At 41.7% G+C, this 12,905-nt stretch overlaps 1 protein-coding gene across 12 annotated transcripts in view; it reads right to left on the minus strand.

Moving 5' to 3' along the window:
- The window catches only part of TRPM3 (transient receptor potential cation channel subfamily M member 3), an 804,289-nt gene that overhangs the window by 243,628 nt on the left and 547,756 nt on the right, over positions 1–12,905 (minus strand). For all 12 annotated transcript variants that reach the window (XM_053907798.1, XM_019463616.2, XM_019463620.2 and 9 more), the window contains exon 3: positions 11,356–11,560. In XM_053907798.1, coding sequence (XP_053763773.1) covers positions 11,356–11,560 — 205 coding nt within the window. The remainder of the gene's footprint in view (positions 1–11,355; positions 11,561–12,905) is intronic.

Below are 12,905 nucleotides of genomic sequence, written 5' to 3' on the forward strand. Positions count from 1 at the left end.
TCAACAGCAAAAATGGGTGCCACAAGCCAGTGCCTTCAATGTGCCAAGAGAAATTATCTGTCAGTGTAAAATTCTATATTCAGCGAAAATATCTTTCAAAGATGAGAGCAAATTATAGACATTTTCAGACTACCCAAACTGAGCATTTATCTCCGGCAGACTTCACTGAAGGAAGTTTTAAGATATATACAGCAGGGAGAAATTACATGATCCCACATGGACGATCTGGGATACAAGAAAGAATGGCAAACAAAAAAATTAGCAAATACACTGTAAATCTAAAAAAGCATTGCCTGTATAATATAAAATGATGATAATATCTAATGTGTGGTGGGAAGGGAAAGAGCTAAAGCAGTGGATATTACAGCATATACGTGAGTTGGGAGCAATCAGCATTAAAGCATTCTAAACTCTGTGTATGTCCCGTGGGAGAGAAAAGAAAGGTACCGACTAACTTCGGAAATTGTTAAGTATTCACCTTGAAGTAGTAGAACCACGAAAAGAGCAGACGTGCATGCAATGCAAACATATGCTTTTAGATGTGTAAGTAAAGAAAGTTATACAGGAGATGACAATTTATCACAAATTTTTTGGATCTAAGAGCCCCCGCTGTTGCAAAAAAAAAAAAAAAAAGTTCAAGTTATGTCAGTGCTTTTGTTAAAGCCTATTTTAAATATATTTAACTGAAACAAGAGGCAAAGTAGCTGAAAACATGAAAGCAGCTTGACAAAATAAACTGCATCATCCAGAAATACCAAGGAGCTAAAGTTTCCTACGTACCAATACCAGAAATCCAAAGAGGTGTTGGGATCTAATGAGCTGGTTTTATATTGATTTAATCTATGTAGCAAAAACCAATTCCAGAACAGAAAGAGTAAAGGTTGGCAATTTTAGCTAAATACATTAGACCAAGAGAATTGTAACTAGAGTTTACAATGTGTGAATTGGCGTAGTTTACACACAAGCTTTCCTGCAGAGGATAAGACCTTTCTGAGATCTACCAACAGAAATTTTCAGTAACAACAGGCATGCATTTTGGTGCCACACAAGGAGCTTTGGGGCTGAAGGGTGGGTATTGGAGTGGTAGATGCAAACACAGTGTTTCTTAAACAAAGGCTATGTTATTGTTTCTCTATTATTACATTTATTAGCTCACTGAGTGACTCTGTGAAAAATATCTAGATAACAAATGCTATAAGATCAAAGAATAAAGTGCTTTCTGTCCCCATGCACTGAATCTATGCCACTTGAGTAGTTAAAATTTGGCAGCTCTGCTGAATTGAATTTATGTCATTTTGACTAATTCCAGAAAGGGGTGTTTAGTGAAATAAATTAGGACTGGGACTCACAAGGCTTCCCAACTAGACAAACCAAAAATGCTTAGTGTGGGAGATGATAAAAAATTGCTTTTTTAAATTACTGTTCTCTTATTCATCCTCTTACACCTTAAAAAAAAGAGAAAAAAAAAAGAACCTCATAAAAGTGACCAAAAAATCTACTGAATGTATTAAAATTCCTTTTGAATTAGCCTAGTATTTTTCCCAGTTAAGGAAAGCTTGCTCATGATCACAGAGCTCTTGTTAATCTGGTAAATGCTCTAGTAGGGAATGAACGACCTTGAATCACCTTGTCCCCTGCTCTGTCTTACAGATGGGGAAACAGAGGCACTAGGTGTCTTGTCTGAGAAAACAAACAAACAAAAACCCTAAACCCAAAACCAAGACCCTTGTATATTTACTACACTCCTGCAACATACATTATTTCACAGACTCCTCCCAGTAATGACGAGGTTGGTATCATCCACATTTCACTGATGGGGAACAGAAAGGATCCATCAGGTTCAACCAATAGTAAGTGGTAATGATAGGGTCCATAGCCCAGGTCTGCTGATGCCAGAGTCCTTGCTCTTGACCTCAAAGTAAAAGTGCCCTTTCCACCTTCCGTCTCCTTTTGCTTTACCTATAAGCAGTCTCAAAGTTCTAAAGATCCGTTTCTGAAATGAATGTTTTCAGCCAGGGCTTTCCCTCTATTCCTTCAGTTGCCACTTTAGGAATACATTCTCCTTACTAGGATGTCAGTTTGGATTATGCCAACAGCCTCCAAACGGCTTCTCTAACCCCACGTCCTCAACAAGACACCGACAGAGATCTTTCTACAATTCCTTTTTGATCACACTATTTTTCAGTTCAAATTGTTACATTATATATAAACTCTAATTCTGCCTGTCATGAACCCCCACAATTTAGCTTGACCCCACCTAGAGGTGTTCCCCACTTCTCTCTGCATTTGGCTAATGCTGTTCCCTAAATCCTAGAAACCCAGTTCCTCTCTTTGTCATCTACAGAAATCATTCCCATCTTTCAAAGGCTTTTACTTACTTTTCCTAAGAATGCAAGCTCATGTTGATGCAGCATAACTATCAACCTAACCCAATGGGATTTTTTTTTCTGGTTGTTTCTTGCACGTGCCCGTTTTCTCTGCCCATGTTGCAAGATCTGTGAGGGCAGGCACTGTGTTTGACTTGACTGTGATTTTTGATCTTTCACACTGGCTACGAAGTAGTCAGTCTTAGAAGTCAAAGGGAACTTAGCAATATCTTGGCCACCATGGCAACTAGAAATCATCTAGTTCAATTTTTCTGCTTTACAGGGCAAGACAGCAGACCCCTAGAAGATGAGGGACTGAGACCTGAGAGCTAGCTGTCTAATAATCAACCACTCACATAATCCATTATTTAAGTTACTGCTGCGGTGCAAAACTCTCGGGTGAGCTGTGCTTCTGAAACATTAACGTGCACAACTCGCCTGGGGACCTTGTCGGAAATGCAGGTTGGAATTCAGTAGGTTCGGGGTGGTGTTTGAAGTTTTTTATTTCTCACTAGCTCCTCGGGGACCATGTAAGAAGCAAGGATTACAACTCCTCCCCAGACCAAAGATTCTAAGTGGTGTCTTGGGTTTGTCATTGGGCCAAAGGGAAGAAAGAACACTCAGTATTTTACATGAAAAATCATAGAGAAGAACGGAGGAAATACTGGAGGAATTATTCAGGTGACAATAAATAGGAAAGTGCAACCATTTTCAGACTACCCAAATTACCTCCAACTACCTGACCCTTGGAGAATAAAAGGCAAGAGTCTTTTTCTTTTTTTAAAAAGGAAGAATTTAAATGAATCAATTAATTGCTTTTTGTCATTGTTATTGTTTAGTAACTCAGCAAGTGGTTTGGGAATAAGAGGCTAATTAAAATGAAGGGATACAATGACACTGTACAATTATCTGAAGATGTCAATTTTTAAATTCTACTCTTACACCCATAAAAAGCAAGTTAGTCAGTGAACTCTCCAGGTGCTTGTAATAGAACAGCTAACTCATGTGCCGAATCAGCAGCTTCAAGGTTATAACTGGTTGTTCCCAGAGTAATTAATAAACGGTCAATGTGATTTGAAACGAGGAGCTCTCTTGGTCGTCAAGATAAGCAGTTTTGACTGTCCACATGTGAGTTCATTAATTGCTAAGGGATCACCTTACAAATAACAAGAAATCTTCCTGATGGGTATACTAAATCTGGTCACCTGGGCATTACTCTGACGTGGTGAGTGATATGTGCTTCCATTTATAGATTTTCCCATCACGGGCAGCGCCACACTCTAGCATCAGGCACTGGTGCTCTAAGACCTTTGGCCAATCTGAGCACCTTCTCTTGTGAAATGCTGGCGCTCCTGACCACCTCACAGGATGCTAGGAGGATTAAATTGTGGAAACTCACCTGGTGTGGGAGAAAAACCAATACATGTAAATTGAATACAGGTTACATTCACCTTTTAAATTACTTGTGCATACGATGGGATCCAAATATCTGTCCTTTAACTCTTTAGTGGATATGTTAAAGTAGCCTTTTGTTTCTCAACTCGGAGTTATCTGGGGAGTGACTGGTGCAGCTGTTTATCTATATCTGTGCATTTCTTTTTTAAAAAAAAATTTTTTTAATGTTTATTTGAGACAGAGAGAGACAGCATGAACGGGGGAGGGTCAGAGAGAGAGGGAGACACAGAATCCGAAGCAGGCTCCAGGCTCTGAGCTGTCAGCACAGAGCCCGACGCGGGGCTCGAACGACGGACCACGAGGTCCTGACCTGAGCCAAAGTTGGACGCTTAACCGACTGAGCCACCCAGGCACCCCCATGTATCTATATAAAAGCACCTGCTGAGAGCAAAACTACCACCTCTGCTCTAGGCTGCCTGGCCCATCCTTCTCTCATGAGCCCTTAGTTCCTCACTTTATAATTTCTAGAGATAAGCTGAGCTCAAACCAGTTGCCCATGCCTAGAATAATCATCTTCTTTTCCCTTCTATCATTAGTGCCCCTGCCTGGCTGATGTGTGATGAGCGGATGACATCCAGGCCAGCACCTCAAGAATGCTCTTCAGTAAATAGAGGTTTGATTTAGTTGAAGTTGTACCATTTGATCTGTTCTCAGGTGCTTTAGAGGCCAATGCATCCAGCATGATTTCCATAAAGAACACATATTTTGAAGAGCAAACCACCAGCTGGTAAATTAAATTGTGAGAGACGATCATTGAAAACTAAGGATTTCTTTTGTTTTTGGTGGAAGGGCACAGGGCTTTGGTAACTGAAGCCTGAGTTTTTGTTCTTGATTCTAAAGGTCTCTTTGGTAAAAGCAGGCGACTTCAGGGCAGCTTTTGCTAATGCCACTCTTCCTGCTTCTTCACTAGCAATGTTACGATTCGTTCATCAGAACAGGACTCAACTTTACCATGGCCTCACTCCCCACTCATGTGGGGCTTGTAGACATGTCACAGACTAGACAGCATCGTTCTCCCTTTATAACACCCAGGGTGGGCAGAGGCTGGGTGTGTGTTGTATGTGTGCGTGGGGGGTGGGGTGGGAAGAGAAATAGTTGTTACTACTCAGAGAAGGCTGGGGCTGTTTACTTAGGATGTAATAATTCTCCTTGTGGTATTCTGGACTTGAGAGTGGGTGGAACAATTTGGCTCTGACAATGAACGAGTGACCTCTTCAGCCCTAAATTTTTACTCTCATAACTTTGCCCAGTTGTCTAAATGAAAATAGAAAAGCTGCAGAATGATAAACCTGGCTACACTCCTGGAAACGATAAATGACAAATCCTAATACTGCAAAGCCATCTTTACTTCTGGGAAATTATCGAGTGGTATTTGTGAGTAGTGCTTGTTCAGAGTAATGGAATTACCACTGCTAACTCTATTTGAACGCTTACTTTTAAAGCTTTTCTTCCCAGGCTGTCGGGGGAAATCTGGCCTAGTTTTCTTTATGTTGAGAAATGTGATAAGCATCATTTTATTTTTTTAATTCTTGTAGCCACATTCTTAAATGAGTACTTTTAATTAAAGCTGTGGCCAAGGAGACCATGTCATATCAGACTGCTAAGATAATTTTGCTGATACTGGCTCTCTAAGTCTCTGGCGTGGTTAGTTTTGCAGTGAGAGTTTAATACTGGTGGAGGTTCAATGCATGTACAATTCCCTAGAAAGAAAATACTTGGGAAACAAATGTGTAGTGTCACTGGTTACTGCATTCCTGGTTTGATGATCCACAAAACTTTGGGAATGAAAGTGCCGTTGTAATTTATTCTGTATTGTTTTTGTGATTTCTCGATGTTAGATACCAGGTGTTGCCAGGTCAATGGTGCTGGCTGATAAGCCAAAGCTAAAGGTTTAGTAATATAAAACTTCACTGAGATAGAAGTAGATCTCAAGGGGGTGGTCTCTGCATTTCCTGCCAGAATTATATAGCATAAAATTTGGTAGAGGCAAGGAGATGGGAATTTTCTAGAGGCAAGATGGGTTTCTCAGAGGAAAGTTGGTTCTTTCCTTCTTTTCCTACAGGTCTGTGTTGGGACCAGTAGTTTGAGTGATAATTTCCAGTTTTAGTCTCAGTTTCAGAAAGGACTTCCCAAGGTACTGCTAATTCAGCAGCCTAAAGATTAGCAGGTGGAAAGTGGAAATCAAGGGAACAGTTACCAAACCCCTCAAATATCTTATGATATCTTATGATATGAACACTTATGTAAAGCTGTTTAGCTAGCCATAGTCTAGTGATCGGCTCTTTTATTTTGTAAAGTAGGATTCATTTAATTTCATATTTGGTATGTGCCATTCAGTGATGATTCCCAGATTAAATGTGCATAATGCAAAGAAAGACATTTTTAAAACAATTGAATTCAATCCTGAAGTGTTTAAAGAGCATAAGATGGTAGCTGCCTCGCTCTTGACAGACTCCTCACTCCCTGGGGTGTCCCCAGCAACCTGGAACCTCCTGCCTCCCTCTCGCCCTCCCTCCCCCTGGCAGTGCTCAGAGAATGAGGCTTTCACACTCAACAGTGAGAGCTTTAAGTGTGACAATGAGGCATAGGAATAATTATCTAAATTATATAAAAACTATAACAAGGGGCTCAACCCGATCTAATAAGCAGAGTAACTAGCAAGGGAAAACCTGAAGATCATTATGTGAATGACTTGAGAGGTTTAAACACAAGTCCTTAATTAGGTGATACTTACCTGCTCCACAAGACGGCTCAGCGTTAATTGGAAGAGATGATTAGTAGCAAATACGATTCCGTATAATCAAGTCCAGCACTGTCATCTTTTCTAAATATCTTACAGCTGTAGCCCCAGATAAAGAAGAGTCTCTGAGAGAGGACCCAGTGTCTGTTTTGGGGCCATCTTCCTACTGCTCCCTGTTAGTTTTAAAAAGCTACCTGGCGCTCACGCTAGGAAGACAATGTCTCACCCAGAGCTTTAGTATCTCACTATCTTCTTCCTTGGTCCTCACGTTTTCACTCTTATGAGCTATTTGAACGAACTGCCAGGGATGACATTTGGGGCATGCAATTTGGTAGGACGTGGCTTGGTGCCGAGAAGAAAGGGAGGAAGGATCCTTCACTCGCTATCAGCTATGAGTGCCTCCTTCCTGGATCACTATTTCTCTGCAAAAGGAGAGAGATGCTGGATTCATTGCTATTGTACTTTCCCAGGCTCGACGCGCCTGGGAATTGAGGACAGAATACCACAAAGTGCTAGGAAAGGCTCAGAAAATGGTTCTACTAACCTAGGATGTAATGTTACAAAGACTTCCTCCTGCTCACAGCTTTTGAGTTTAATTAACCTCATCAAATAAGAGTAATTTTATAATTCTACTACAAAGTTCTCAAGACCCTTATAAAAGAGCTAGAAAAATAATAGTAATTAGCTTCCCTTCGAAACATCTCCTATAGACTACACCAAGCATTCACGACAGAGAAGAAATAGAACTCATGGGGAATCCTGAGCAGCCCAGGTTTGAGAATTATCTTTGTCGTTGAATAAAGGAGGAGCTCTCAGAAAACAATTTAATTTCTCTGGGCTTGAGTTGCCTCATCTATAATACAGAGATTATAGAGAGATTGTAGAGAGAGTGAGATTATTTAGCACTTTTTAAGCCTTTTTGAATAGAATAACTTGGCTAGCTTTTCAAATACTTAAGATGCCCAAGTTCTATCCCTGACCAACGAGGGAGACTCTATGGGTGTGATTCGTGGCCATGGACGTCGGTAGTGGCCCACAGGCTACCGTGAGCCTCCAAGCAGAGAACCACTCCATCAATCCCCTCAAGCATCTTTGGTGACCAAAGCTCCTTGACATCCTGCTATACTGCCTATGTGATAACACACATGCATAATGTTCCTGAGCAGATATGGTTCCCACGTGGCCCAGCACATATTAATAAAGATTCTCTTCTCTCCAACTGAAACTTCTACCAAACGCTGGCAGATTCTGCCTCACACTGTGTCCAGACCACAATGGCATTTTGAAGACCCAAGCACCTCATCTTGGGCTGTCTTTGAAGGAAAAAAATTAATGGTCTTTTTTTTTTTTCCCCGATAATAAAGGTCAAAGTTAATCTGCCCTGTATAGAGTTTTTAGAGTTAAAAACCATCTCAACTTTCAAATATTTTGGTCAGGAACAGGGATCAAAGACGTGAAGTTAGTTGACCTGTTTCATTTCAATCGTGGTGAATATTTAACCATGCCCTCCCCATCTGAAGACTGATACTCTTTAACAGACAGTAGTTGCTGACTTTTCCCTTTGTGTGCCAGTTTGTTGCGGGGTGGGGGGAGGGGAGAAGTAAGGAAGGCACAGGTTGGCACAAAACAACCATCCTGCCTGATAAAAACAAGACATCTGACCGGCTGTCAGCTCCACCCCTTTGTTTAGACAGGAGACTCAGAATAATCCAAGGGCAAGTATTCCAAGTGGACAAAATGCTCATTGTGTCTGAATAGTGGGGACTCCCACTTGTTAAATATTTGGTTGTTAAAAAAAAAAAGGGAAGAAAACTGGCCCTCATTTGGCTGATTAGACTCTTTTTTTTTTTCAACGTTTTTTATTTTATTTTTGGGACAGAGAGAGACAGAGCATGAACGGGGGAGGGGCAGAGAGAGAGGGAGACACAGAATCGGAAACAGGCTCCAGGCTCCGAGCCATCGGCCCAGAGCCTGACACGGGGCTCAAACTCACGGACCGCGAGATCGTGACCTGGCTTAAGTCGGAGGCTTAACCGACTGCGCCACCCAGGCGCCCCGGCTGATTAGACTCTTAAAGAAAGGTTTGTCCTCACAGTGACCGCCATGACAGCATCTAGTATAGGTGAGACCCAGTCTCAGTGTTAGCTTCAAGGGTGTGTGACCAGCCTTGTCACACCGCTCAGAAAGGCAGTGCTTAGGGTTTAGTGCTCTGCACTTGCTTTCTTGGAATTCTTAACAATTTTAGCCTGGAATTTGTGTTTTGTAAGTAAAGTCTGATGGGGCAGTGGAGCCCGTGCAGAGGGCTCAGAGCCTTGGCTCACATGTGGTGCATGGTCCCACATCCCGCCTCCTGCTGCCTCCCTGGGGCAGGGGATCTTGACCATCTGCTCCCACCTCTGATGTCCTGGCCAGTCTAACCTTCCCTCCACAATGTCGCCTGGGGAAGCAATGGGGTTTTGTTCCATCATCACCCTCCATCCCTGCCTGGGACGTGAGCACAGGCAAGGTGAGGGGTGGGTTGGGTGTTTTCCCTGCAGCATTTCAGGACAGAGCAAGGACATAGCTGTCCCTTCCTTAGGCTGGCAGGGCCCTGGTGTGTTTCACAGGTGATTCCGTGGCAAATCTCACCCACACCAGATACTGAGCCTGTCCCACTACAGAGATAGCAGTTTCTTGGACTGTCGCCTATCCACTGTGTGTTGGGGTTGTTGGCCATGGGAAGGGGGATTGCTTTCCCTGCCCCTGCTGGAGGCCTACATTTTCATTTTACACTGGGCTCTACAAAATCATGTAGCAGACCGTGCCTAACCCGATTGCCAACAGATAGTTCTGGGTTTCACAGAGCTATGTGGGGCTTGGGGAGAGCTCGCAAAGTTCAATGTCCTATGTGTTCACACTTGAAGAGCATAGTGAAAGATGTGCCTCTTCAGGTTTTTCCTCTGCCATTAACTATCATAATAAACATCCATCCTGTGGGGGCACCTTGGTGGCTCAGTCAGTTAACCATCTGACTTTGGCTCAGGTCATGATCTCACGGTTCATGAGTCTGAACCCCAGGTCAGGCTCTGTGCTGACAGTGGAGACCCTGCTTGGGATTCTCTCTTTCTCCCTGTTTCTGTGCCCCTCCCCTACATATTCTTTATTCTCCCCCCCCCTCAAAATAAATAAGTAAACTTTAAAAAAAAAAAACCACATTTATCAGCTGTGCGACATGGGGCACAAAGCCTCGGGTCACCATTCAAGCACTCTATGACATCACTGGGTGTGCCACTCTATGATAGTATTGTCTGCTAAGCCACCTCCTCATCTACAGCACTTGGCTTTTTTGTGGGGGTGGGAGGGGGCGGCTAGTCACTTCATTCTCAACATTATCGTATTGTATTTCCAGTGAAGAACTTGGGCCCTCCATGGATCCATTTCCATCCCTTCGCTCTTCTTCTACTAACTACTGCTACTACTACTTACTATGATTATTCTTTTTTTTTTTTTTTGAGCATTTTTCTTATAGTGTGAACTGGCATGACTTTTAATTAATGCACGGTGTGTATGGTTCCATTTCATACTGTGAATGGGAATTATGCGGAATTGGGGACCCTTCATGACTTTGTGTTGCTGAAAACATCCCTTGGGTGGATGAGGAAGTTGCCAGATCTCCACTGCCCTTGGTTCTGTATAGGCCAAGACTAACCACCACCCCCTCCCACTTTTCCCCCAGGCTGTACCCAGCACCCTCTTCTTCCCAATACATTGCTCAAAATTGTTTTCACTCTAATATACAGTTCAGAATTGATTTTCTTAAGGAAATACTGTGAGAATAGTGCAGTCAGCCATTCTTGGTGAAGAAAATCCTACAAGAGTGGGGAAAGATGCAAGGGGGAGGAGGAAGGTGAGAAGAGAGAGGGCAGAGGGGTGACTCTCCTGCCCATTTTTAGACTATAACTAGTGTGGAGTGATTTCCCTTGCATTTTGCAGTATGCTTCTCGAAGCAAAATTTCCTCTCCAAACTTGGAAAACTTTGGGGTGTGCCTGAGAGCAGCTACCTCCAACTGTCCCACCCTCAACCAACTCTCTGTTAGAAGCAAGCTTTATGAAATAGAGCATTTCTAGAATTTCTAAAAACATATGGTATATTTTTCTCCTGGCAAAATCTGTCAGCCAAGTAGGGAGAGGTTCATGATGAAAGCTAAAATTTAGAAGCAACAACTCTTAGAAGTAAAATTTGTATTATTTCCTAAAGCCTCTTTTCCAAACAAAATGCTTTTCATATGGAGTTCTTCTACTGGGAACATTATTGAACACAGCTGCTTAGAGCAAAAGCACTCACTTTAGGTGGCAAGATCTCTGTTAGAAAAGGGAAGGAAATAGTCTGGGATGATCATTTCTACCTTGAATTGAGAGAAATGCTAGTTACTAATAGGACAAAATAGAGACTTACAGGTAAGATTTTTTTTTTTAACCGAAGGAGATAGAAAAAACATGCTTTAATGGATGAGACCCAGAAAGTAAGTAATAAATAGTGGATTACTATAGAGAGCTTCTTGTTACTATTAATAATAGCAATAGTCACGGTCTGATATAGTATTAATTATTTAAAAAATCCTAGGAGGAAGGTTTTCTTTCCCCCATTCTACAGAAGAGAGAAGAAGTGCACCGAGGCAAGGTTGTGAGAGCTGATTGCCCAGCCAAGACTTGGCAGAGGGGATTAAGCCCAAAGACTAAACCTCCAGCTCTTCACCACACCTTTACAGGACATGAGATAGAACTTGTGAAGCAACTGAAGGGTTTTCTCATTACCATGGCTTTGTTGGAATGGCCACCTCCTTGGAACTCAATGGTCCCAAAAGCATCCGTGGGGCTGAGTTGAGTGTGCTTGCTGATGGACCACTTCTCCGACTGGATGTCATTTCGGGAGAGGCGACTTTGATTTTTCTCATTCTGAAGAACGGAGACGCTAGGAGTGAGGCCCACATGCTGGCCAATCAGACGCCCGCAGCAACACCTGCAACATAAGAGGTCAAAGCGAACCCCCTGGATCAGCCATTACTGGAGAAATCTACAAACCATAGTGAGCCAGTCCATTCTTAGGCAGAATCCCACAATACGGCTATACCAGGCAAATAGTGAACCCAGGATTTACCCGACAGAGATCTTTTCTTTTCTGCCCATTTTCGTTTTCCTTCAGCTGTATAAGCTGTAACATGCCTCCTGGCCTTTGCCACCCACCCCTTCCACATCTGCCATACTGTTTAGGATTGGAGCCTGCAAACAAAAGTCCTATAGATTTTTCTACTTCTCACTCCTCCCATCTATCAAATCTTGCGCAAAGGCCACTGCACAGCTTTGAGGGAAGAATTTTAATATGCACATTTAAATAAGGACTCTCACTCATATGTGAGTCACAACCTAACTTGTCTTTCCCCAATTGACATTCACTGTCAAATATCCAATACTAAGAATAAAAACCTACAGCTTACGCGTTCCTGAAATAATGGAAATATTATTTGCAAGATGTTTGAAAACAAAATTCACTACTTACATCATGAAAATGTCTTTCATACTTTTCCACCACCATTATAATACTGATACATATGCTTCATGCTTCACTAGTACCACGATTATAACTATTAATGACAATACTGATATATGGTTATCATTTATTGAATACTAATAATATGACATTCCTTTTAGGAGTAAAATAGTGCAGTTTTGAAGGTTAGGTAATTTGCTCAAGGTTACACAGCTAGTCTATAGGACTTTATAGTCTATATTTTAAATTACTTGATTATATGGCCTTTTCATAAAGGCATTTCCAGACAGTCATATGTTACTTCATCCCAAATGCTTCCTACCTAATATGCTGTTAATCTTTAAGGCAAAACCAGGAAGGTAAGTAGGATAGCTAAAGGTAAGATTAGTAGGATATTAAAAACGTACTTGGACAGAAATCTGAAGGTCTGCAGTCTAATTAGTAACCTTCTAGGAGTCTTTTATTTAAAAATACCTTTTCATTATGGCAGGGAATATTGGTACAAACTAAGCATTTTGATGAAATGCTTGAAAGGGAAAATGAATAACCATACTAAAAATATTTATAGCCCACTTATAGACAGCGATTAATTCCTTCCCAATGGGGTATCTGTTATTTTGTACAGGCTCTTAGAGAATTAACTGCAGGTGTGACACATTATATGGTGTATACATATAAGATTGCTTCAGAGATGTCCAGCAACGATTAAAAAAAATGATCTTAATTTGACATTGGTTCCCTTGTAACGCATAGTGATTACTATTATAGTTTTGTTCCCATAATTGCTACTCTGTGTTCTCACTTTATTATAGAGACA

This window comes from Panthera pardus, unplaced genomic scaffold (assembly GCF_024362965.1).
Source record: "Panthera pardus isolate Hobbes unplaced genomic scaffold, ASM2436296v1 HiC_scaffold_20, whole genome shotgun sequence".
NCBI classification, from domain to species: domain Eukaryota; kingdom Metazoa; phylum Chordata; class Mammalia; order Carnivora; family Felidae; genus Panthera; species Panthera pardus.